The sequence below is a fragment of the Cyprinus carpio genome, chromosome B5 (genome assembly GCF_018340385.1).
Source record: "Cyprinus carpio isolate SPL01 chromosome B5, ASM1834038v1, whole genome shotgun sequence".
NCBI classification, from domain to species: domain Eukaryota; kingdom Metazoa; phylum Chordata; class Actinopteri; order Cypriniformes; family Cyprinidae; genus Cyprinus; species Cyprinus carpio.
The window spans coordinates 26,878,804-26,904,056 of NC_056601.1; the positions used below are offsets into that span (position 1 = coordinate 26,878,804).

Consider the following 25,253-nt stretch of genomic DNA (forward strand, 5'->3'; position numbering starts at 1 on the left):
GCCAGGACATTTTAAGCCTTTTTATTTCCAGAACATGATGCATGATGGGATTTGCTTAGCCTTGAATACTGCTCTGGAGCGGTATTCAAGATGATGTGCATGTAGTGTGGGGCAGTCTTGTGCACTTGATTCCTGTTGCGTGCATGCACTCACAAGTGACCACAGTGTGGGTATTTGGACCCACTGGGTCTGTCTCAATACACTTGCGGTCTTTGCATTTGATTACTTGTCTACTGACATGACACATTTCATTAAGTGTTATGAATGACAATTTAGTTGTGGTGCTTTTAAATGTAATAAAATATAAAATTACTATAAAATATGCTACACTTTACATTTCATACAAATATCCAGTTAAATTAATTTACATTGCAATTTTACTTGACATCTCACATTTTTGGGGCACGTGAGTTCCTGAACATGATGAATGACAGAATATGCTTAGCCTGAAATACTACTCAGAATAGTGTGGATTTAGTGTTCATAACTGAGCAGTCCTGGGAGAGTCTTGTGTACTTACTCCCTGTCTCATTCACACATTCTCAAGTGGCCAAGACTGCAAATGTGGGTATTGGGACAGGCCCAATTATGGAAGGATGTCCCCTGACCTTTAATTTTCCTTCTGAATATAGATGTCACTAAATCTCATTTCAACACATGGATTGAATGGTTATTACTTTTATTAATCTTGACTTTTAATCTGAACATCAGTGTTTGTGAGATTTCTGCCATCTGAATTTAAGTCAACTGATCCACTTGATTAAACAGAGCAAACATACATCTGTGTTGTACACTTCTTCTGTTGTGAATTTTCCATTCCTTGTGCTTTAGTAGAACGCTTGATGCGCTGGTCATATTAAATCAGACTGAGTATCAAAGTTATCTCTCTTCTCATTTCACCACCACCTTGTTTCCTGCTTCCTTTGTCTCTTGGACTGAAAGAAGAATTTACTTTCTTTTGACTAGTATTTGGATATCAAGACCAAAATTGTGGCACAGGCAAGATGGTCCAGTAAAATGCAATCATCTCTCAAATATGTAACAATTTAGTAACAAATAACCTAGCTATTGTTTTATATTATACATTATATAAATTGTTTTATATAAAAATTAAACCTATTATCTATCTAGCTGTGGTTACAGTTGTCATTGTTAAGCTTGTTGTCCAATCAGAAACAACTATTATGATGTCATTGTTTACATTTGTTGGCAATTATTTGCTATACTTATGTTTATTCTCCTCTACAGGATCTACAGTAAATGTACCTTGAAAAATTGTTAAAAAACAATAGATGACAAATTATGTAAAAAGTCAGTTTTCAAACTGTCTCCTTGTAATAATTATTTAAAGTTTAAGTTGTTGCATCAGACTTAGTGGAAAATGTAAATTTTTACATCATTTGTCTTTGCATGGTTTAAGTTACTTCAAATGAGAAGAAGGTCACACTATTACAGTGCATGTGTTGTGCAGTGAAGGGTGTGTTAGTTCTGACAGTTTGTAGCCATATTATGAGCAATACTGTTGACAATGGATAATTCAAAAAGGCAGTCGTGTGAGGAGTCATCCGTGGTTAAAGAAAAGAAACTTTGTTCAAAAAAGAGCTTCCAGTTAAAAGGGCCTGTGTAGAACTTGTAATCAACAGGTATCTTACCTGCTTCTTGGGCAAGAAAGGTCATCTCTTGATCCATTTAAAATCCTTTGCAGTCTTGGAGTTGTCACCACATCAAAACAGCAGTCTGATATAGATACAAGTTGTATTACAGGCTCTGTCACTTTCCCTTTTTGCTTGCAAGCTCTTCTCCGAACTAGTAAAACTATTTTCAAGGGACTAGAAAACACATTAGACATAAATCAAGTGTTTTTGTTTTATTTATCTGCTACTGTTACATTTAAGACATTTTGCAGATGCCTTCAACAGAGTGACATAAAGAGTGCCTATGAATGAATGCTGTGGTAAACAAATGGCTCGCACACAAATGACTCTTGTGTCAGTGAGTTATAGCAGGTCTAAGTTTTGTTGACAGAGATTAGTCTGTGCCTGAAGACTGGGAGGGGTTCTGCCTGTTCTCATATTCAGTGCGGTTGCTTTGGAGAAAATAATGGAAATGTGATACCTCCACCGTGACACCAAAACCAACCATATCCTTTAATAAAAAACAAGATTTACATTACAGTGGAAGTACAATCATTCACAAACCAGTTTGTGGACTCATTTGACCAAGTTCTTTCTAGCTTCCTCAAAGCTTAAGGAGAGACTGACTGTTCCACTTCCAAAGCTCACCCTTGGTTTCTGACTATGTCTCCGTGTAGAGGAGGACTCTGTTTCATTCCCATTGGTCTTCATGCTGATTGAGGAAGAGGGCGAGGAGGCAGAGGACCCACCCACACTGCTTGATCTCTTCCTGGAGGCAGAACTGTGTCGTAGTGTCGCTTTTGCTGCTGCTTTAAAAGAATGAGCTGCTGTGCTACACCGTACCTCCTCAATTGTGTTCCTGGATGGTTTTAGGAGAATGATGTACACCTTGTTGAAAAAGATACAGGCTAGCAAACTAAAGCTGGAGGCCAGAATGGCAATGACCTCAACCGCTGAGACAAATTTGCCATACGTGCTGAAATATGCAGGGATGAAGGAGATCCAAACAATGAAAAAAATCAGCATGCTAAATGTTATGAACTTGGCCTCTGTGAAGTTTTCAGGAAGTTTCCGAGACTTGAATGCGAAGAAGAAACAAACAGCTGCCAGCAGGCATGTATACCCGATAAGGAACCCCAATGCCATCATGGAGCCCTCGTTACAGGTGATAAAGATGATCTCATCAATGTCATAGTTCTTGTAACTCCCTGGTGGGGCATTGTACAACCAAACCACACAGATCATCACCTGCACAAATGTGAACAGGAACACCAGTAAGAACTGCAGGTTCAGTCCCCACCATTTACGGTGGAGACTGGTGGGGATTTTGGCTTCAAATACCAGTAGGACACGATTGGTTTTAATTAGAATGCAAGAGATGCATAAAACAAAGCTGATTCCAAAAGCTGGTTGCCGTACACGACACGTCCAGTCTTGTGGTTCACCTATGAATATAAGAGAGCTAGAGAAACAACAGATCAGTGAGAAAAGCAAAAGAAATCAAATAACTCCAAACCAATCCCAAACAATTCAGTCAACAAGGAATTGCACAAAAACACCCAACACAAAAGCTGTTAACAGAACCCCAAGAACTGCAAATAAGGCCAAAGCAATCCCAAATGGTTCAGTCCAGGACAGAAACTCAATCTCCTTCAGAAAGCAGGATGTGTGATTGCCATTAGACCAGGAGTTATTTGGGCATTTAGAGCAAACGCTGGCATCTGTGGAAAAAAAGACAAGAAATAGAAAATATAATATTCAAACTGTTGTGATAATTACAGTAACACTCAAGTATTCAATTGTTAAGATTACTTGATGCTTCAGTTAACAATGGGGAATATATTCTTTGCATGTATTAATCTTTGTTAATGCTGGTTAATATAATGCAGTTGCTCATTGTTTCCTCATATTAGTTCAAAGTGCACTAACCAATGTTAACACATTGGTTAACATTGGTTTTATTTTGAAAATGTAATCAGCAAATGTTTAAATTAACTAAGATTATTTTATTAACTAAGATTACTAAAATTTAACAGAGGTGGCCAACCATTCTCCTGCTGCAGACTTCAGTTCCAACCCTGCTCCAACACCTGCCTGTAGTTTTCAAGTCATCAATTCGTAGCGGTCAGTAATGAGGTATCATACCAGTGCAGTATGGTGTACCTCAAGGTATAGTGCCTTGACATTGTTCGGAAGGCAGACACACTCTGTCACTTTAAATCTAGATTAAAGACCCATCTCTTTAACCTGGCTTACACATAACACACTAACACATTTCTATTATTCACATCTGTTAAAGGATTGTTAGGCTGCATTAATTAGGTCATCTGGACCTGGGAACACTTCCCACAACACCCAATGCACTTGGTACATCATAAGAAGAATGGCATTTACACAAATATTAGTCTGTTTCATTCTTATTCCGAAGTCACTGTAGCCACCAGATCCAGTCTATATCCAGATCTGATGGCCTCTACAGCCCTGAATGTCAGCGGAGAGCATGTCAACTACATGAGCCCCAGAGACAGATCCCCAGTGAAGACCTCGTCACCTACATGGCCACCGGCACAAGACCACGGGAACCAGACGAGTCCTCTGCACAATTGGACTTTGCTGCAGCCTGGAATTGACCGTTCCCAAAGACCCACCCTCCTTAGTTACTGTTGCCATCTCCGACAAACATTGCCGCTCTCACACTGCACATCATGTTCTCACGCAGTGAAAAATACATCACAGAGCAAAGAGGAAACCGACAACATGCGAATAGACAAGACAAAGCAGGTTACTTCTGGTATCTCAGCTTTCAGATTTTTAAAGAAATTCAAACAATAAATACTGTTTTGTGGTTCTTTAATGTGTTGTGAAAGATCACTGTATTGCCTCAGTTCAAACACGTGAACCGATCATCTTTCCGTATGTAAAGCACGAAATGAACATTTTAATTCAACCGCAGAACACACCATTTTTCAACTTTAAGTCCACCGAAATTAATCTACTGTCTGATTTGTGGTCAAGGCTAGAAGCGATGCAGCTGTGGCTTCTTGCCATGCGCATTAACATATTTTCAGAGCCGACAATATAACATGAAATTCACGGGATTTTGTCAACAGTATGATAAGAGCACATGTTTTTACATATTATTTTATTATTTAAGACTCAGTATTTTAATTTAATCAATGCAAGCCATGCATACAGTGCTGGACTTGACAGAATTTCTGGTACGCAAAACAAGTATTTAAAGGAATTCCTTGGCTTACTGCCATTACTGTGGTAGCCAACAACATCACAGCTTATCCGTCCGCACATATTTATACTTAGTTATATTGAAAAGGTTTCAGTTCAGTCAATCTTTTCTACCCCGTTTTAACATGGATTTCTATGGAGACCGGCCGTAGCTGTCGGGCAAGATGGTGGATAGCAGCGGCAGCACATAATATCCACATTCTGATTGGTCAGATCGCCTGTCATTTAAGCTCCCTGCGAACGGTCAGTTAAACTGCTGGTTTTGTCTGGCCAGAGGAGAACTGGACCCCTGACTGATCCTGGAATCTCCCATGGTTTTTATTCTCCATTTCTGTCACCGATGGAGTTTTAGTTCCTTGCTGCTGTCTTCTCAGGCTTGCTTAGTTGGGGACAATTCATTTCCAGCAATATCGTCAATTTGATTGCACAGATACTATTTGAACTGAACTGAGGTGAAAAGTGGCATCACTGAATCAATGATGATTTGAAAATTTGAGTGTTTACTGTTTACTATTGTCCTTTTGCACTGTAAAGCTGCTTTGACACAATCTGTATTGCTATATAAATAAAGGCGAACACCTCGGTGTAGATACCTGAACCAGGGTATCTTTGTGGATCTACCATTGGAGAAAGTGTAATATTCAACTTGGGCTGTGTTCAAAACCTTAATTAGCGCACTTTTTGAGGGGACAGGCATTTGTAGTGCTCTCCGAAACCAGCAGATGTTATCAAGTGCACTCATTCAATACCATAATGCACCACAATAATGAGAGTACAAACGATGGCTAGAGAACATCCATAATGCATTTCACGGTCTACAGGACATTGGCCTTCCAGGAACAGGATTGGACACTCCTGCATTATACACTTAACATCACTTAATTGCTGTTAGAGTTGTACAACAGGATAACCCAAAAATGAATGAGAAGTGCAGTAATCATGTTTAATTAGGACTAGAGTTAAACTGCTCTACCATCGTTGCTTCCACCGGCAAGGAAATTGTCTTCTAATAGATATCAAGTTGCTAATTCCTAAATTTGCTAACCTTTATGATCACTGAACTCCCCATCCGAGCACTCTGTACACTCGAAGCAGCATGTGGGCTTGCCATCAATAATCCCTTTTCTGGTTCCAGGTTCACACTCCTCACTACAGTTGGAAAATGGTACCTGGCAGAGAAAAGAGAAGCAATATGTGACCCTGGACCACAAAACCAGTCATAAGTAGCACAGGTATATTTGTAGCAATAGCCAAAAAAACATTGTATGAGTCAAAATGATAGATTTTTCTTTTATGCCAAACATCATTAGTATATTAACTAAAGATCACGTTCCATAAAGATATTTTGTAAATTTCCTACCATAAATATATTAAAACGTAATTTTTGATTAGTAATATGCATCGCTAAGAACTTCATTTGGACAGCTTTAATGGCAATATTTTGATTCTTTTGCACCCTCAGATTTCAGATATTCAAATAGTTGTATCTCGGCCAAATGTTGTCATATCCTAACAAATGATCCATCAGTTGAAAGCTTTTTTATTCAGCTTTCAGATGATGTATAAATCTCAATTTTAAAAAAACTGACCCCTTTGACTGGTTTTGTGGTTCAGTATCACATTTATTGTCTCATGCTAAATGTCTATACAACAAGTCGCATTTGTTTCTGTAACTGACTTAATAAGGATGTGATCCTTTGGGTCCTCCATTAGTTAATGAACGCTAGGCTAAATAAATAATCTAAGAGCCAAGAAAACCAGGAACTGTATGTTCTGTGCTTACTCACCTCAGTTAGATGGCCGTTCCACAGTATCTTAGTCTTTTCAATGGAAAGTTTGGCCCCATTCTTGTTATGTATGCTGTAATAACCAACCTCCTTAAATACAACAGAACCATCCTCAGATGATCGATGCCAGTTTATGATCGTATAATTTGCTGAGAGCTCACTGCCATTGTCAAAGCACACCTTCTCCCCTATGCTGTTTATAAAGTTGAGGTGTCTCAGTTGTTTCAGAACTTTTAGAATAAAAAAAGGTATGAGAATATCATTTTGTTACTATCTTAGAAAGAGCAGAGCAGAAGGGAACCTTCTGGAATACTGCAACAGAACATTCTTGTGCAGCTTACAAATATAAATGTAGCATAATAAGTAGCCCACCTGCCAAGCTTCAACTTTCCTAATGTCTGCACAAGAACCATTAGCAAACAATCCTTTTCCAGGTGTGCAGGTTAGTATGTCCTGAAGTGCCTGTGCTATGGCATAAACAGCCACATACACGTTATAAGAAATCCTTAGGTGTGTGTAGTCCAGGTACGGCGTCTCCACACTTGCAATATCTTCTTCACCAGTGCACAGTGGTCTGAAACTTGTACTGCCATTTTCACTGTCCTCATTCCTTGGACTATCTTTTAGGTAACAGTTAAAAGTCTCCTCCCAAAATTCTCTCACAAACTCATTGTGGCTGGACTTCTTTGGGTGCACTTGCTGTAAGAACTCTTTAAAGCCAGGTATATGACCAGCTCTCAGTGCGAAGCCAATAGTTCCTCCCATGACATCAAGGTACTCTGGCTTGGCAACCAGGCTAGAGCTGGCCCACGCCTCACTTGCCAACCAGATACGGTCTGTGACATTTCGCCTCACCATCTCTTTAATAAGTGGCTCGATATCTGGTCCACTAGCAAACACGGCAATGACTTTAGCAGTTGAGTTTTCAATGCGGTCTGCTAGGCGTCGAATCTCAGCTTCATCGATATATTGTGAAATTAAAACATTTAGATCAATGCAGATGTCCCTATGAAACATTTCATTTTCAAACTTTTCAATACCTGGACGGCCATATTCATCGTCAGAGGCAATAGCAATTACCCAGTTCCACTGGAAGTGGTCAATGATAGCAGCCATAGCAATAGCCTGATACTCATCTGTGGGGATAGTTCTCATGAAGGATTTGTACTGATTCTTGTTGCTCAGAAGTCGACTGGATGAAGCATAGCTGATCTGAAAAAAAAAAAAAACAGTGTAGAAGAGGGACAATTTAAGACAATTTAGTTCTATTTTTTTCTCAGTGTATTTTTTACAATACATGTTATGAGATTAAATGAGATAATCCAGATGAGTGTAATAGAACTGTTGTCTTTACAAACAGTCAACATTAATTTATTCATGCTGCATTTACCAAGCATATTTTTCTAATTTCTTTTAATTGCTCACAAAATTATTCTAATGAAACACATTTAGAGATGGTTTGGAAATTGCAAAACAACCTGAGGAATGTAGAAGAGGCCCAGAAGGTCAGCCACTGCTGTAGATACTGCAGATCCAGATGCCCCAACCACTGCAATGGTTGAGGGAATGTTCCCTTTGCAGTTACAGAACTCATCCAAGTTGAGTGAATCAATCTTATTCTGTGCAACAAAGCTTAGCGACGCCTCCAGGCCTTTCGAGACAGTGTTACATGTGTCAAATATACGGTAGCCAAGTGTGATGTTTGGCAGAAGAGTAGAGCTGTTGTTGATTTCCTCTATAGCAAAGATCATAGATTGCAGCCAACGGAATCCACGAAAATTATATCTGAAAAAGAAAGTAGCCTATATTTCTACAGTATAAAGACTGATACTTTGGACCGTGTTTATTATTAAGTCAAGTTAAACAACAAGGACTAGTACTTAGAACTGACTAAAAATATTTAAAGGGGTCATATGGTGCAATTTAAATTTTTCCTTTCTCTTTGGAGTGTTACAAGCTCTTGGTGCATAAAGAAGATCTGTAAAGTTGCAAAGACTAAAGTCTCAAATCCAAAGAGATATTCTTTATAAAAGTTAAGAATCAACCAGGCCTATCTAAAATGGCTCATTCTTATACACCCCACATGTCTACATCATGATGTGGGAAGATTTGCATAATGCTGCCCAAATGTTCACGCAAAGAAAGAAGGCGTAACTTTTATTCTCGCTGTTGCCACTGGCACCATATTGTGGAGACGCTGTGTGTTTCCTTGTGAAAGCGTAATTACTTTGTTTGGTCTTTCAAAAGAGGACACAATTAGAAATAAGTGGTGAAGTTGTATTTACAACACTGTCCCAGGACAATTCAACCCAGATATTCAGATGTGTACTGCGCATTTTAAGGCGGCCTATTTCCTGATGTTGGGAGAGTAGACTACAATGCCGGCTGTTCAGACTCACAGTCTGTAAGTAAATTTACATATGTAAAAGATTTGCAACTGTATATTTCTCTTATCGCTTCAGACATTTGTTTTATTCGAACATAAGTGCCCTGTGAAGTGGACATCACAGGATATTCCGCCATGATTCCAGTTCGAATCGAACCGTATATGTTCCATTCAAAGTGCATTGAAGTGTGCGTGAATTTAAATTGTATTTATTTACAGAGGTATATGATGTCACACTTGTCCGTGTGTGAAGACGTTGCACAGCGCAAATCCATGAATCAATGTTCCGTAAAGTGAAGTAAACTTCAACAGATTTCCCCTGCTCAGTGAGTAGGGAGCAATGAACACTGTGTCAATTGGAACACAGTTCATGCACGGAGCTCACTTCTAACGAGCTGATTATCTGAATCAGGTATGTTAACATGAGAGACATGCAAAATATGCAGTGCTGGGGGGCGTGAGGATTGGAATTGAGAACCGCTGGTATTGTCATTGTCCCCACTGGATGCAACAAATGCCGCGTTTATAATGGGTTTTAATGTTTTTGTCTCGGCGATCCGGGACACACGACATCACAGCATAGTAAGGGGTGTTACATTTCCGTGCTGGCCAATCAGAGCACACATCGCTTTTCAGAACGATGAGCTTTGTAAAAATCAATGTGTTTCAGAAAGGCGGGGCATAGAGGAGAAACAATAATGTACATTATGTGTAGAATAATGTGTTTTTTGAAACTTAAACCGCATAAACCCATTTCATTACACCAAATACACAAAATAATGTAATTTTTGGCAACATCATATGACCCCTTTAATATGACATGAAAAAGCAAAGCTTTTAGAAACAAGACAAACACTGTAAAACCATGTTAAGTTGTAAATAAAACAAAGATTAGGCAGCGGCTATTTGCACAAGTACAAATAACAATTGAGGCTATGTACACTAAGTGAAAAAAGCACATTTTCTTAGCTATAGATGCTATTTACACTAACTGCAAATTGCTATAGATTCTATTTACACTATGTTAAAAATGTACTACTTATTGCAAATAATGGCAATTATCTGCACCTCATTATTGTAGTACATTATTAAACAGTATGCAATAATAACGTATTGAGTGTAAATTATCATTTTAATTCAAATTATTAAATGGATGCCACCTTATTGGGACAATAAAGCCCTCCCTACACCTAACCAAACCCTATCCGATATTTATTTTCAACTTTTCTATTATTTAGTTAATTTTTATTGAAAATAAATGCCTTTTACGTAAGTGATATGAGATTTGAGAAAGAAGCGGTAAAAAACGCCACTGGATCCATTGTTGCATAAGCGTCTTTTGTAGTGTTCTGACAACAAGGCGGGCTATTTGCACTTTGTGTAAATAAACACTACGCAAAGGGCACTGGAGTACATTTACATATATATTTAATCTTTCTACTTAAAATGTCATGTTTAATTCAATGTTACTTAACATTTCTTTGTAATTATTTGTGAAATTTACAAGCAATTTCTGAGAGAAAAGTGCTTCTACACCAAATTAGCTTGAGTGTAGGTTGTTCTGTTGTTAAGCTAACAAAACACTGGAAATATGGTCTGGACAAATTTCTTGTGACTTAAAACAGGACAACCTATTGAACCTATTTTTTGTTGTTGTTGTTATTTGTTCCCCCAAATACATAAAACACATAAATCTGTGACACAATTATGTGAAAATCTGTATTTGCATATAATTACTACATTTACACACTGACCAGGTATGAAAATTATATCTACACAGAAAAAGTGCATTAAAGGGTTAGTTCATCCAAAAAATTTAATTAGCTTGTGTTTTACTCACCCTTGAGGCATCCAAGGTGTATATGACTTTCTTCTTTCAGATGAATCCAGTCGGAGTTATATTAAAAATTGTCCTGGCTTTTTCAAGCTCTGTCGTTGCAGTCAGCGGGTGTTGCAGTTGAAAAGTCTTCAAAATAAAGCGCTCATTCATAATAAACGTTCCTCACACTGCTCCGGGGGTGTGAATAAAGGCCTCCTTTAATATCCACATTTGAAACGTAATAAAACACTTTTCACTCACTTCCGGTATCTGTCATACGCGAAAGCCGTTCTGGCGGATGATGCAGCACGTATGCGATATGCCAGTCTCGCGGGTTTGTTTATAGGTGCAAAAGAAGCAGTTTCCTTATTTTAGCAAAGGAAAATCAGTCTCCTCTTGGTTTATATTGAAATCTTCCGACATTTTTCTTTGCAAATCCTCAGTTTGTACTTCTGATTCATGACAGGCATTTTGTTTTGTTCTCTCTCCGCAGTCGTCACTAATCACGCTACGCTGACGTTGGAGGCCTTTATTCACCCCCCAGAGCTGTGTGAGACATGTTTTATTATGAATGCGTGTGCTTTATTTGACGACTTGTGGACTGTTCAACTGCAATACCCGCTGACTGCAACGACAGAGCTTGGAATAGCCATGACAATTTTTAATATAACTCTGACTGGATTCGTCTGAAAGAAGAAATTCATATACACATAGGATGCCTCGAGGATGAGTAAAACACAAGCTAATTTTTGGGTGAACTAACCCTTCAAATGAATCAACATTAAATTTACAGTTTGTCACTAAATAATGTGTTAATTACCAAAGGTCAGTTATTTTGATATTAAAAGTTTGAACTGCATTTGGAGAAGCCCACCATGTTGTGTTTATACCTGACACACTCAGTTGACATTGGCCTCGCTGCAAGATCCTGGTCTTTGGATGCCACTCCAAAGTGTATTGGGAAAAGCCCCCCTAGCAGTATGTCACCTGTTTTCTGGGCCCTTTGGTGTGGGCCATAGATCGAAATTACACTGCTGAAACCCAGCAGAACCAGGTAGTGCAAGTAAAACTTCAGATGAAACCTCATTGCTTCAGTTGGTTTCTGAAGCGGTCTTCATGGGGCAAGGTAGACGTTGGCAGAGTGTCAGGTTTTGGAATTTCCACTAGTTTCGTCAATCGCCCCTTCTGTCAAAAAGATTTTAAAATGTTCTTCCCTTAGTTGATGAAATCAACAGACAATATGCAAAGAGTGTCAGACAGACCAAAACATTCTTGAGCGGGAAAGGAGCTGGGAAGTCCACCCGCATTGCTGATCATATATGGGTCTATTTGGAGAGATGAAGATTCCTTTTTTCCTTCCTCCAGTAAATGTATGTCCTGTTCATTATGTGATGGATGAATAAAAACACAGACCATGAAAGTAAATTAAAGTAGCTAGTGTTTGATTTTTGATTCACCACACAGTGTTCTGATGAATGCTGGACATTCCTGAAAAAAATAAATAAATAAAAGGGACACTTAGTAACATGAATAAATAGTAAAAACAAAGATTTTTTATATTTATACAACAGTTACAGTAGTTCTGGTCTTTGAATTTGATTGGCAGAGCAGCATAGGGTGCTTTTCAATTCTTATTTGTGCATCCTCATTTCCTTTCCTCACTTCCTTTCCTCGCATCTTAGCTCCACCCCTTCAGGAGGCGAGGGAAGGACGCAAGGATTGAGGATTTAAATCAAGTGAAATGAAATATCCTCACTTCCTTTAGCATCACTTCAAAGTGTCATCAGCTGCGCTAAAGGGATCTGCCCATATGTTGTTAAAGTTTGTTATTTAAGACATTCTAAATTAATATTAATAAAGCAAGATGTCCTGTTTGAAGTTTGTGACATGTATGGTTTATTTAAACTGCAAAGTTAAAATATAAATTAAAATTATTACAACAGATGTGAAGGTGGAGGAGAATTTATACGTGTGTCAAGTTTTTCACTTTTTCAGCTGCCCATATACACACACCACACTAAGCATAGGGAAACAATGTCATTTGTAGTAGACCTTCATATAAGTGTGTGTCCACTGAGGTGCTCTTTTGCTTATAATGATTTTCTGATTGGTGGAGGTTGCATGGGAAATATAGTTTATAATCAGAAATTTCACTACTGAACGTTTATTCTTTCAAAAAAAAAAAAAAAAAGGCTGAAACATATTCCATCAGTTGGCATCCTCATAGCTCACAGTAGGTTTATCTTTAAACGTTTATATGCAAACATTCAAATTCAATTCCCCTACGGAGAAAGTTAAGACTTTTTCTTCCAGAATCCAACAATTGAACTCTACTGTTCCTGATAGTGAGTAATGACATTTTGCCCACAGATATTTATCACTGGAAATTTTCACCATTTGCACATATCACCCCAATTATATATGTTTGAACATATATCATTTTTAAAAAGTTTGCACGTATATGTTGAAAAAAATATAATATCCAAAACACAGTTTAATAAAGATCCACACAGTAATGCACAGCGGGTACAGAAACAATGCAACTTTCAAAATCAGACACTGAACCCAAGAAAAGGTTTAACTTATATACACTGACAAATGAGGTAAATTAATGATACACAACTGAACAGAATGAACTAATGACATTAGTAACCATGGCAACACAAGAAGCAGGAAAAGAACAAAGAAAACCATGAAACTAAAGAAAACAAACTAAAAGTCCTACGTAACTAACATATTTGTGAAGGGGTATGTCATCCAGATAGTCTACAATATGTGTACAGAAAGCTTGCGTTGTGGTTCCCACTATATGGGCCAATCTACTGAATTGGTCCAAAGTCAGAGTTGGAAACGTCTTAGGAAAAAAATGTATTTTTTCAAAAAAAAATGTGTAAGTATGCAAATTGTATAATATCCAAGGCACACATTTCTAGTAATTGTGCAGTTAATTCTCATATTGTATTTTCAGAAAGTTTTGGAATATTTGTCCTCTCCCCAAATTTGTCACTACTCAAACACAGTAATAATTAAAGTAGCAAGCAGCAATAAAAGGGCCCTCGCACCTGGGCTCACTGCAGCCCAGTGGCTTTAGGAAAACAGTTAACGGTGGGCAATATGCATTTAAAGTGATAAATATAGGAAAAATATTTCAAAGTCATTTACATTTGCGAACTGGTGGCGCTATGAATGTAACTGAATGTTGGCATGTACAGTAGAATTGTGATGTTGCCAACAAGTGGCGCTATAAATTATAACTGAATATTGGCATGTAAATGTTTTCAGGCCAGGATACCAAACATGTGAAGTTAGGGGCAGATCAGACATTGCATGTTTAAGTTAGTGTAAAACAAGTTATTTCCTGTTGCCAGTAGGTGGCAGTATGATTATAACTGAAAATTGGCCTCAAGATATGTTAAGGCCAGGACTTTTATCAAACAGCAGATTGGGTATTGTATGCATGAGTTACAACAACTTTCTGTTTCATGGCATTAATAGAGTGAATTATCACTAACAAATCTCTAACATCATTAGCAAACAATCTCATATACAAAATTGCATATAATACTGAATCACAAATATAAAAACACAACTTCAAATCAACACAATACCAACTCAAAGTATATAGCGCTATGGCTATTACACAATACGTAAATGTAAACAGTACACAACACATAACAAACATCTTAAATTTGGGGCAGATTGGACACTGCATGCCTGAGTTACATCAACTTCCTTTTTCACTGCATTAATAGCCTGCTTTAGCACTTTAGCACTAGCTAAGTGTTGCTAGCATGTTTTAGTATGTTTCTATGTTGGCAGCCTATTTAACACTGTTGATGCTTTTAATATGTTCCTAGGAGTCCAGTGAAACCATGACACTTCCTGTTTTAGCTAGGAGGTGGCGCTTTACTATAACTGAATAGGGGCATGGGTATGTGTTCAGGACAGAACACCTATCAAAACTATTTGGGGCACAGTGCTTAGCCTGAGATAGCATGTTGGCACACAATGGCTATTTTACTGTGTTGCTATGCATCGGGCCATGTAGGTAATGTAAGTGTTGCTAGCATGTCAGGACAGGACTCTTATCAAACTTGTTAAATTTGGGGCAGATTGGACACTGCATGCCTGAGTTACATCAACTTCCTTTTTCACTGCATTAATAGCATGCTTTAGCACTTAGCTAAGTGTTGCTAGCATGTTTTAGTATGTTTCTAGCATGTTGGCAGCCTATTTAACACTTGTGGATGCTTTTAATATGTTCCTAGGAGTCCATAACAGTGTAAACCATGACACTTCCTGTTGCTAGGAGGTGGCGCTATGACTATAACTGAATATGGGCATGGGTATGTGTTCAGGACAGAACACCTATCAAACGTGTGAAGTTTGGGGCAGATCGGACATTGCTTGCATGAGTTACAGCAACTTCCTGTTTCATGGCAAAACATCAAACTTTGGACAAAGGAACGGTTTAACGTCACAAAGGACTTAAGATAACCCTCACCAAATTTGAAGATGATAAATAATACAGTAAAAAAAAATACAGTAAAAATAAAATGGTAGGAGTTCGTTAGTTAAAGTCTGAGGCCTGGAAATGGCGAAAACTGCACAAAAATCATACAGGGAATTCAACATAACTGACTTCCTGGTGGGTTTTGAATTTTGTACCAAGACCTTTATGTAGGTAAGGGTACATGTGTACCAATTTTTGTACATGTATGTGAAACGTAGCTCAAGGCACACTCCATTGAATGTGTACAGGTGGCGCTATCGAGCCATTTTGCCACACCCACTTCTGAAACTCATATCAGATGTAATGTTTTGTAATTCTGATGCATGTGCAAAGTTCATGAGTTTTGGAGCATGTTTAGGCCCTCAAATGACGATTCACTTTGGAGGAGGAGGACAACAACAATTCCAATAGGGTCGTTACACCATTGCTGCTCGGGCCCTAATAATAATTTAATTAGAAGGGTTATATTGACCTATTAAGATTTTACTTACATCTATATTGTAAATATACTTTTTTGCTATTTTAATAAAAATAAAAAAAAACTGAGGTAAATCGATAATGACATTTTTGAACAATATTTCAAATGTAATTTATGAGATTTGTTGTAATTTGAATCCAATATTTCTTTGTAAAAGGTAAAAAGTTGATCTTAAAGTTTTTTAAGTTAAAGATTCATTAGTTTGAATATACATTGAACCAAAAACTATCATAACATCTTAGTTGATAATTCAGTATACTTTATTTTTGACAAAACATCCAATGATTCAATATTGACTGCACATTTTCGCTAGTGACAGCAATTCTTTAGTAACCACATCACATTACAGAATTTTAACTTGCATACTAAAACATACTAAAAAAAAAAAAAAAAAAAAAAAAGTTGCATAACTGTACTAAAATTTTGCTTATTTTCCCCAAATAAAGGATTATGTGTTCCCTTTTGTCACTACCGAAACAATGACATAAAAACTAAATGTTACAGAATAACTTCTAAAAAAGTGTGCTTAATTTCAGAAAATGGTGTTTGGTAGTGATGTATGTTCCATAAAGTTATTCACACAGATTTTTAGACTTTTAAAAACAAGTGTTATGGAAATTTTTTAATTTTGTTAATTTTGCATTGATTGCATAAATCTCATTTAAGTACATATAAGACAGCACATAACTGTTGAATGTATCTTTTTAAACATACTATGATCAAGGTAGTATATATTGTCGATAGGGATATTGAGTTCTTTTATGTAACTTGTGCACGTAACTGCTTTAGGTTGAAAAACAACATTTAAGGGGAAACTGTACCAGGGACGGGCAGTTTTTAGAGTAACCAGACATCTACCATGTAATGTGGAGCAATGTACATGTGTTATGGGGTGATGTGCACTGAGCAACATGATTGGCTCAAAGGTCCTAATCTGTCCTTCAGTGTATCTTTTTGCATATTATAAAAAGTGGCCTGTGAGTCTCTGTGTTATCTCTTAGCACACAGACTCAAGCTGTGTGTAAACAAGATCATTCTCTGCAGAAAAATTAAAGCAACACAAAGACAAAACTGTTTGGTTTTTAATTTTCCGTCTCTACAAATTGTTACTGAATTAGAATTTTCATGACACAACTTACCTCAAAATGATGGGACCTATCTACTCACACCTTGTAACTATGAGAAAGGGGAACACAGGAATATTTCCTGATCACAAATTTAGGGGTACAGTTAAAATCAGTCTCTATTTTGTTGTTGTTGTTGTTTTTGAATGTCACTTTTAAAAACAATGGGGGAAAAATACAAAAATGATTTCAATATAATTTTCATAAGAAAATTTAGGGGTTAGGTTTTGGGACAGCCACCTCCCAATTGAAAGTAACTAATAAATGGTGATTGTAAATATTAAGCTTACTGATATTTTAAATATTATTATGTTTTTCGAACATCTGTTTATATTACTTGAAAGAGCTGTGTTCAACAAAGTCTCTACCCTTCTCACACAGAACAACCTCCTCGACAGAAACCAGTTTCAAAAGTGGACAAAACCGAGACTGCCTTGTTCTCAGTTGCTGAAGCCCTAAAACTGGCAAAAGCGGATTCCAAATCTTCAATACTTATCTTACTGGATCTTTCCTCTGCTTTTGACACGGTTAACCACCAGATCCTTCTGTCAACCCTACTGGCAAAGGGCATCTCAAGAACCACACTCCAGTGGTTTGAGTCTTACCTCTCAGATCCTTCAAAGTGTCTTGGAGAAGTCCAAGTCGGAACATCTAACTACTGGGGTGTCTCAGGGCTCAGTTCTTGGACCACTTCTCTTCTCTGTCTACATGGCTTCGCTAGGTTCTGTTATTCAGAAACATGGCTTTTCATACCACTGCTATGCTGATGACACTCAACTCTACCTCTCATGATCCGACGATAGCTGCTCGCATCTCAGCTTGTCTAACACACATTTCTTGCTGGATGAAGTACCATCACCTTCAACTCAACCTTGCCAAGACAGAACTGCTTATGGTTCGAGCAAACCCATTGTTTCATCACAATTTCACCATCCAGTTTGGCACATCAACCATAACTCCTTCAATAACAGCCAGAAACCTTGGAGTTATGATTGATGATCAGCTGACTTTCTCAGACAACATTACTAAAACTGTCCGGTCCTGCAGATTTGCTTTATTCAACATCAAGAAGATCAGGCCCTTTCTTGGAACATGCAACAATCAGAACATGCTTCACAACTCCTTGTTCAAGCTCTTGTTCTGTCCATGCTGGACTACTGCAATGCTCTCTTGGCAGGTCTTCCAACCAGTTCTATCAAACCTTTACAATTAATCCAGAACGCGGCAGCATGATTCATTTTAAATGAGCCAAAAAGAATGCACGTCACACCTCTGTTTATCAATTTGCACTGGCTACCAATAGCTGCTCGCATAAAATTCAAGGCCTTGATGTTTGCCTACAAAACCAACATGGGTCTGCACCCCTTTACCTAAATTCATTACTTCAGACTTATGTGCCCTCTAGAAGCTTGCGTTCTGCAAGTGAACGTCACTTGATTGTGCCATCCCAAAGAAGCACAAAGTCACTTTTATGGACTTTTAAATTAAATGTTCCCTCCTGGTGGAATGACCTGCCCAACTCAATCCGAGCAGCTGAGTCCTTAGCGATTTTCAAGAATCAGCTAAAAACACATCTCTTCCATCTTTATTTGACCCTCTAACTCTGGCACTCTCTATTCCAATTCTATTCATAAAAAAAAACACTAGCTATGTGTACTGTTAAGCTAACTGATACTTGTTATAGCACTTGTAAATCATTGCTCTTTTATTGATTTTGATTGCTTCCATTGTTCTCATTTGTCACAAGTCGCTTTAGATAAAAGCGTCTGCTAAATGACTAAATGTAAATGTTTCAAAAGATAATAGAAGGATCTTAGTAAACTAAATGCTTTTTAAATTTTGGTTGTAGGACAGCAGTTTGAACCAATTCTGTAGAATGGCCCAGATAGCCCACAGCAGAGAAATGTGTGAGCTTGAACTGATTTGACCATTGTGGTCAAAACCACTCTATATTTTATTCCCAATACTATTCCAAGTGTCTGACATTTTGTAGTTGTGGCCAGATTCTAAGTGAACAGCTTCACTCATTAAATTCATTCATTCATTTTGCATGAGAAACAAGTCTGAATGGAAGATGCAGTCTGCTGTTTTTTTCTGTTTTTAACATTTATTTTACACTGGCTCTACATGTTTCTCATAAATCATTCACAAATACTTCATTTATAGCATTTAAATGAACAGACAAAAATTATATTGACAAATTTTTAAATTAAATTTAATCATATGAGTAAGGTAATCAGCTGGTGTTGTTTCACAAGCATCAACTCCACTTATGCTAAGTGCTTCACAAACTAATTCACAAGACTGTAAGGAAGGAATAATTTCGTTGAACTATTCATTGTAATGTTTTCAAAACAGTACACTCTAAGGGTGCTATTGAAATCTTATTAGATCACAAAAGCAGATTTTCATTATTTATTTTTTAACACCATGTTGGTGGCACTTTTGTTCAAACTAGCCCCATGGTTTTTCTTAAGTTGTAAGTTAGTGAGACAAATCCACATGGAGTTCCACATGGCTAACCTTCCCACTGCAGGATCTGTGTGTGATACTATGGCCAGTTTGGACTCATTTTCGAGGTGTAGTGTTTTAGAATTCAGCTAATTAACTCTGGAAATATGCTCCAGCAGGACCTGACTATTCCACAAAACACTGGGCAAGTCCCTGGAAAAAAGGTTAAGGGTGGTTAATGTAAGAGAATGGGGTCCATGAGCTCCACATAAAGAGAGTGTTATGTAGGTTTTGATTTGATTTGTACAGTGTCTCTTAGAATGGAATTATGTATTAATTAAAATACAATGGGTATTCATTAAACTCAAATAATTCAACAAATCATTTTTCTGCAAACTGTTGGACTACTGTGACAACTGAAGATGGGTTTTACAAACATACACAGAAAGTTTCATGAATGAGGCCAAATGACAAGTGTCAACGCTGATGATTAAAAACCTCTACATATATGCAAGACATGCCAGCCTTTGTGTTATAGTGAGCACACACACGCAATATCTAACTTCCAAGAAAAAAAAAACCTCTCTCAAACTTAATGATCGATACTTGTATAGTCTTCTCCCCCACCCAAAGCAGAAATCACAACTTTTTTTCCCCTTTAAAAAAAATTAAAAAAGCTGAATATAATTCACACTTTGGCTCCTTCACTACTAAGCATTAAAAACGGAGATGTGCAAAACAAAGGTACTTACCTTAAAGGCATTAAAAGAATCAAGTCATGAATTCCATACAAAGAGACAAAAGACAGATCACTATTCACGACTCCCAGCGAACATTAAGGAAATTTGTAATGGAAGCAACCAAGAGTCGGTAATACCAAACGATAATTTTGCAAATCAGCATGATCTCAGATCATTTTTTGAGTTCCTCCATTTATTTTGAGCTCTGTGATTGTGTGTGCTGTTCCTATGAGAAGGGTAAAACATTAACCAGAGTGATTAGTCCATTTCCTCTGGCTGGTTATATCCATCCTGTGGTCACTCCTATTTCAGTCACCTCCAACAACATGGCTGAAATGATCAACATATTTCCAGTCCAAACAAATACAATGCATTTTATAAAGCAGTTTTGCTCATGTAAAGTAGAAGTGAGTCTGAATTTAATTGCCTTCTGAAAAAAAAAAGTCTACTTTCCCATTGTGGAAGAGAGAAAGAAAAAAAAACTGGATCCAATAATAGCTACTAGTTTTAAAAGTGTTAATTCAAGCTTCCCTTAATGCTAATCTTAATTATCATAACAGGCAGGAAGAATTACACAGAATTCATGGACACATTGAACCATTATTTTGAGGATTTAATATAATTAATATAAATTAACTCGTGGTTAGGGTCCATAATCTAATAAAACATGAAAAGAAATTAACAAAAAAAAAAATCTTGGTGCCTTTCCACCAGTTCTGTACCAGTCCAAGCTCATCAACATGTTTATGGTTTATTTTTCAATTGTGGTGCTTCGAAAGCAGATTAATGTCTATGACCAATCGTGAATTACTAAAGATTTTTCTCCAGCACACTTTTCATAAGGTTTCAGGACTTTTATTTTTTTATATTATTGATCATCAGGTTTTTGCACCAATCTGTGGTGTCCATGTCAGCTCAAGTGCTGCTGCCATTATTAGGCAGTTCAGTATGTCTATTAAAACTTGTTTAACTTCAATTAGGAAAGGACTTCAAAGGAAAGCCAAAGTATTTTTACACATGCATGAAGCCACAGAAACATTTGCAAAAGTAGTTCGTTTTAATTTTCAAAGAAAAAGGTCTTAGAAGTTTAGACATCCCATCAATAGCACAAAAAGTACAACTCAAACAAGTTCAACATTTACAAAGTCTTACATATCAAGGTGAATTTAAATACCACAAGTTACAGCCACACATATAAAGTAACAAAAAATATAAATACAAGATTATTCTTTTACCAATATAAACTTCCAGGCCTCTGCAACAGCATCAAACTAAAGCCCACTTTTAAACAACAAACTTGTTTTTGGTTATGGAGTTGCTCTTAGTCGCAGTGTCTGCATGGGCTTGATATCCAATGACAAGTTTCTGCGGAAGCCCAAGACTTTCTTTATACTTCTTACTGAAAGGGAAGTAATATGAGGGAAATTAACAACAACTTCTTGAAATCCTAAACGACTCTGGAATATCACCAAAAAACCCAGAGTGTTTATCTTTTCAAAATATCACCAAATTACACCTCTTTTGTCTCAGTCCATTGGCTGCCGATTGCTGCCCACATTATGTTCAAGGTACTGATGCTTTACTGGAGAACAGCCAAGAAATCTGCACTCTTCTACCTACAATGCTTATTCCTGATTTTTGTGGTCTGAAAGAATGTGCCCTAAGCAAAAACAAACCCTAATCTGCTCTGACTGTTAAACAATTTTAGAATATACCTTTTAGATTTAGTAGAAAACAAATGTGTTCACTGCATAGATTCAGTGCACTGGGAATCTTGTAGTTGTACAATATATCCTAGCAGCAGAGGACTGCAGACCGTTCCGCATCCATCTGATATGATGGATAATTAGCTTCATTAGGTTGCTAGGCACACATTCTTGTTCCGTGATCATTAATGTTTACAGCACCATGAGTGGTCAAATGCTTACATCTGGCTCTGCCTGACATTATTCAAAAGATCTATAAAATCAAACACACTCACACCGATGTAATATAACATAAGACTACACAATATAATTGAGCATCTTTCGAAAAAATGCAGGCAGAGCAAAATGTATGAAATCACAGAATCTGTAGTTCAGCAAAGCATCTAAAACAAAACATACTGTTTAAAGTTTAGTACAGCTTAATTGGCCAGCTGATGCTTCTGTTTGAATAAAACTCAAAGCATGCTTACCCAATGTATGTCACGGTCTCACAGTTCTCAGCATTGGAGGTCCAGATGGCAATTTTGTCCCCTTTGGCACGAATATTGATTACACTTCCACAGATATCCCGACTGAAGGAGCCAAAGCCCTCTCCAATAAGACACAACAGCTGTCACAAGAACAAACAAGTATTCAGCGTAATCTTTCATTTGCTGTAATTTAAGCAACTTCCTTTACATAATACTATGAGAAAGAATGAATCACAACAGACAAAAATTAAATCCAAAGGTTAAATAAAGCAAGCAAGTATATTTTCTCTTACCGTTTCCAGCCAAAAATGGTTAAGTTCTGTGTGTCTATGCTGCTTGGCTAGAGTAATCAACCAGCGGCCACCACATTTATTACTCCTGTCTTCCCACATGGGCTCAATTCCATCCTTTAAAGCAACAAAGATAATGCTTTACAAAGAGTCACAATAAAAGTATAATATGAATTATTCATAGGCTAATTACAGTTTGATGATTTAATCTATTTCATCATAATAATAATATCATAATAATCAATAATAATAATAATAATAATAATAATAATAGGCAGAAAGTTAAGCCCTGTTCACCTTGAACATAGAGTAGTCACAGCCAGAGGAGAGTTTGCTTGGAGGCTGTATGTTGTTGTATAATCTGAAACAGTCAAAAGTGAATCAGAAAAACATTAAGTGTTTAAGTGGTAGAAAACCACTAATAACAAATTTGTGATGATTTTCATGCTTGTGTTAAAATCGTAAGAACTATTATACATTAGAAAATACAAAATACCAGGTTAAAGTTACAAACACACTCTTATATAAATCAGAATAAATTTCATTAGCATGTAATGAACTTACAGTGCTCTGTCTGGCTGTGACACTTAGGTCACCAACCCTCACCTACAGAAAGCATTAATTCCAAAATTTTGTAGTTTACTCAATGTATTATTTGTAATCAGAGATGCAAACAGGTAAGTGGGGAAAAAGGGTGAGAACATTGCGTGGTTCAGAAGCATGCTACAAACAGAAATTATTTTAAAGATATTTGCTTTACATGCTCCTTTGTATTTACTTTAATGTATTTTTATTTTATTTTATTTTTTAATTACCTTAGATGTCCAAAACTGAAAAAAATATCATCTTGTTGCAACATTTTACAAAATTCAAGGTGGAATACATTTGGTCAAAATCTCATGTTATAAAAGATGAAGTGCTATGCGGGCTATTTAATACAGTATTAGCTGATTAGATGCCAATTCTGACCTAAAACGCAAAATGTTTGCCCTTTGTATGAACTGTAACGTTGGATTGTTGTTTCGAGCACCTGGACACCCACCAAACACAAGTTTATTACAATAATGGTAAACACGCGCTCTTAAACTTACGACCAGAAGTCCTCAACTGTGTCGAACTTGGTGATGAGCCTTAGATTGTCTTGCCACATTTTGCTCTTATCATTCTTGTAGAACCAAAGGCCCCATCTACATACAGTACACAAACGACACAACAACATGACACACAAGGGAGAGCAGGGTGAGTAACCACCGCAGAGAAAATGCAGAAACGCTTTAAGTTTCAATCGATTTTTCAAACGCTAGTATCCTGAACACACCTGTTTTGTAAAGGGTGCTTCATATAAGGGCCCTTCAAAATGTTTGTTTCAAATTTCAGTTTTTCAACCTTCTTCCTCGTTACTTTGCCAATCTGGTAAAATGAAAAAAAAAAAAAAAAAAAAAAATTTAATTGTTGGGCCACAACCTCACCATTGAAACGCACGACGTCATCTTCGACGCCGTTAAACTTTTGTCGTGATATCGCTTCACGACATAAACTACAGGTTATTGCAGGTAAAATAAAACAAATGTTGTTAGACTGACACGTGTGTGCACGGTGAAATGAGTACTTTACATTTCGGACAGGACATGCTCACCATCTGTACTGCGCACGACGCCATGTCAATCCTGGAGCATGCGAGAGTGAGTATTCCCGCCCAGCGCGTGCATTTATAAGTTCAGAGATAGGTTTTAAAATGACGATTTTTAAAGAAAATAACTATTTTGACTATTGTAAATTCAACTTTAAAAATAACATAAAAACGAATCTTTTTATTTATTTATTTATTATTTACGTTTTTCCCTCTCCGTTTAATTGCTTTCCAGACCTGACTGGGTATGATGGTAGGAGCGGGATAAATGTTTATAAATCAATAACAAAATTCTATTTTCCCTCTTTCTGTTTTTTCCCTCCCCACTCACTCTTGGTCAGCACTGTATGCATTTCTGTCTAAAAAAAAAAAAATATTTTTATGTATTTGAAGTATTGGTCTGAGCACAAGAGGTTATGAGATAGTGAGTGATGATGTCATCATTTGTATAAGATCAAGAGAAAGTCATGTGAAATTATTCTTTTGAGCATAACATGATAAACTAAAAACTGATTACTTTAAAGTATAAATGTTGCTGTTATAAAAAACTAATGGCAGGTCAAGTTGTTGTAGGACATGTTGTTGTTGTTCTTCTAGCTTTTTATGTCGGTTGGCAAACAAACAAAAAAGTGCATTTCCGCTACCTACTGAGCTGGAGTGTGATTCATTGATGGATCAAGAAGAAAGACTAATCTGACAAAGAATGTAGGACATGTTTTGTCTCATCTTTTCTTAGGAATCAGTGACGGGATGGTTTGATATTTCAAAGTCAGTTCATTATTGTGACATCCAGTGCAATATGTTCATCTCACCACCAGAGGTCTCTGTCACCCGCTTTTTGAAATGGACTCTAAAATGTGACACAATTCAATATTCATACAATATTAATTCAAAAGATGTTAATGACTTTTTGATCAGTACTTTTTTAGTTCTTTTTTAATTTATGTACATGGTCATAGATAATATATGAGTACAGACAACT

The 25,253-nt window shown here is 37.0% G+C and overlaps 2 protein-coding genes across 2 annotated transcripts; both read right to left on the reverse strand.

Moving 5' to 3' along the window:
• Positions 1–1,281: 1,281 nt before the first annotated feature.
• Positions 1,282–13,414, reverse strand: LOC109106310 (extracellular calcium-sensing receptor-like). The gene is given in 6 exon segments (XM_042725098.1): positions 1,282–3,355; positions 5,923–6,046; positions 6,665–6,894; positions 7,033–7,876; positions 8,143–8,449; positions 11,760–13,414. Coding segments are annotated over 6 exon segments (2,847 nt in total). The 5' UTR covers positions 11,957–13,414; the 3' UTR covers positions 1,282–2,210.
• Positions 13,415–21,213: 7,799 nt separating this feature from the next.
• LOC109083908 (eukaryotic translation initiation factor 4E-1B) lies at positions 21,214–24,430 on the reverse strand. Its single transcript, XM_019098642.2, has 7 exons — positions 24,278–24,430; positions 23,960–24,051; positions 23,733–23,828; positions 22,939–23,002; positions 22,645–22,758; positions 22,352–22,491; positions 21,214–21,574 (listed from the first exon to the last, which is right to left on the reverse strand). The coding sequence occupies exons 1-7, from the start codon at positions 24,299–24,301 to the stop codon at positions 21,460–21,462; spliced, it is 645 nt and encodes a 214-aa protein (XP_018954187.1). The 5' UTR covers positions 24,302–24,430; the 3' UTR covers positions 21,214–21,459.
• Between the last annotated feature and the right edge of the window lie 823 nt (positions 24,431–25,253).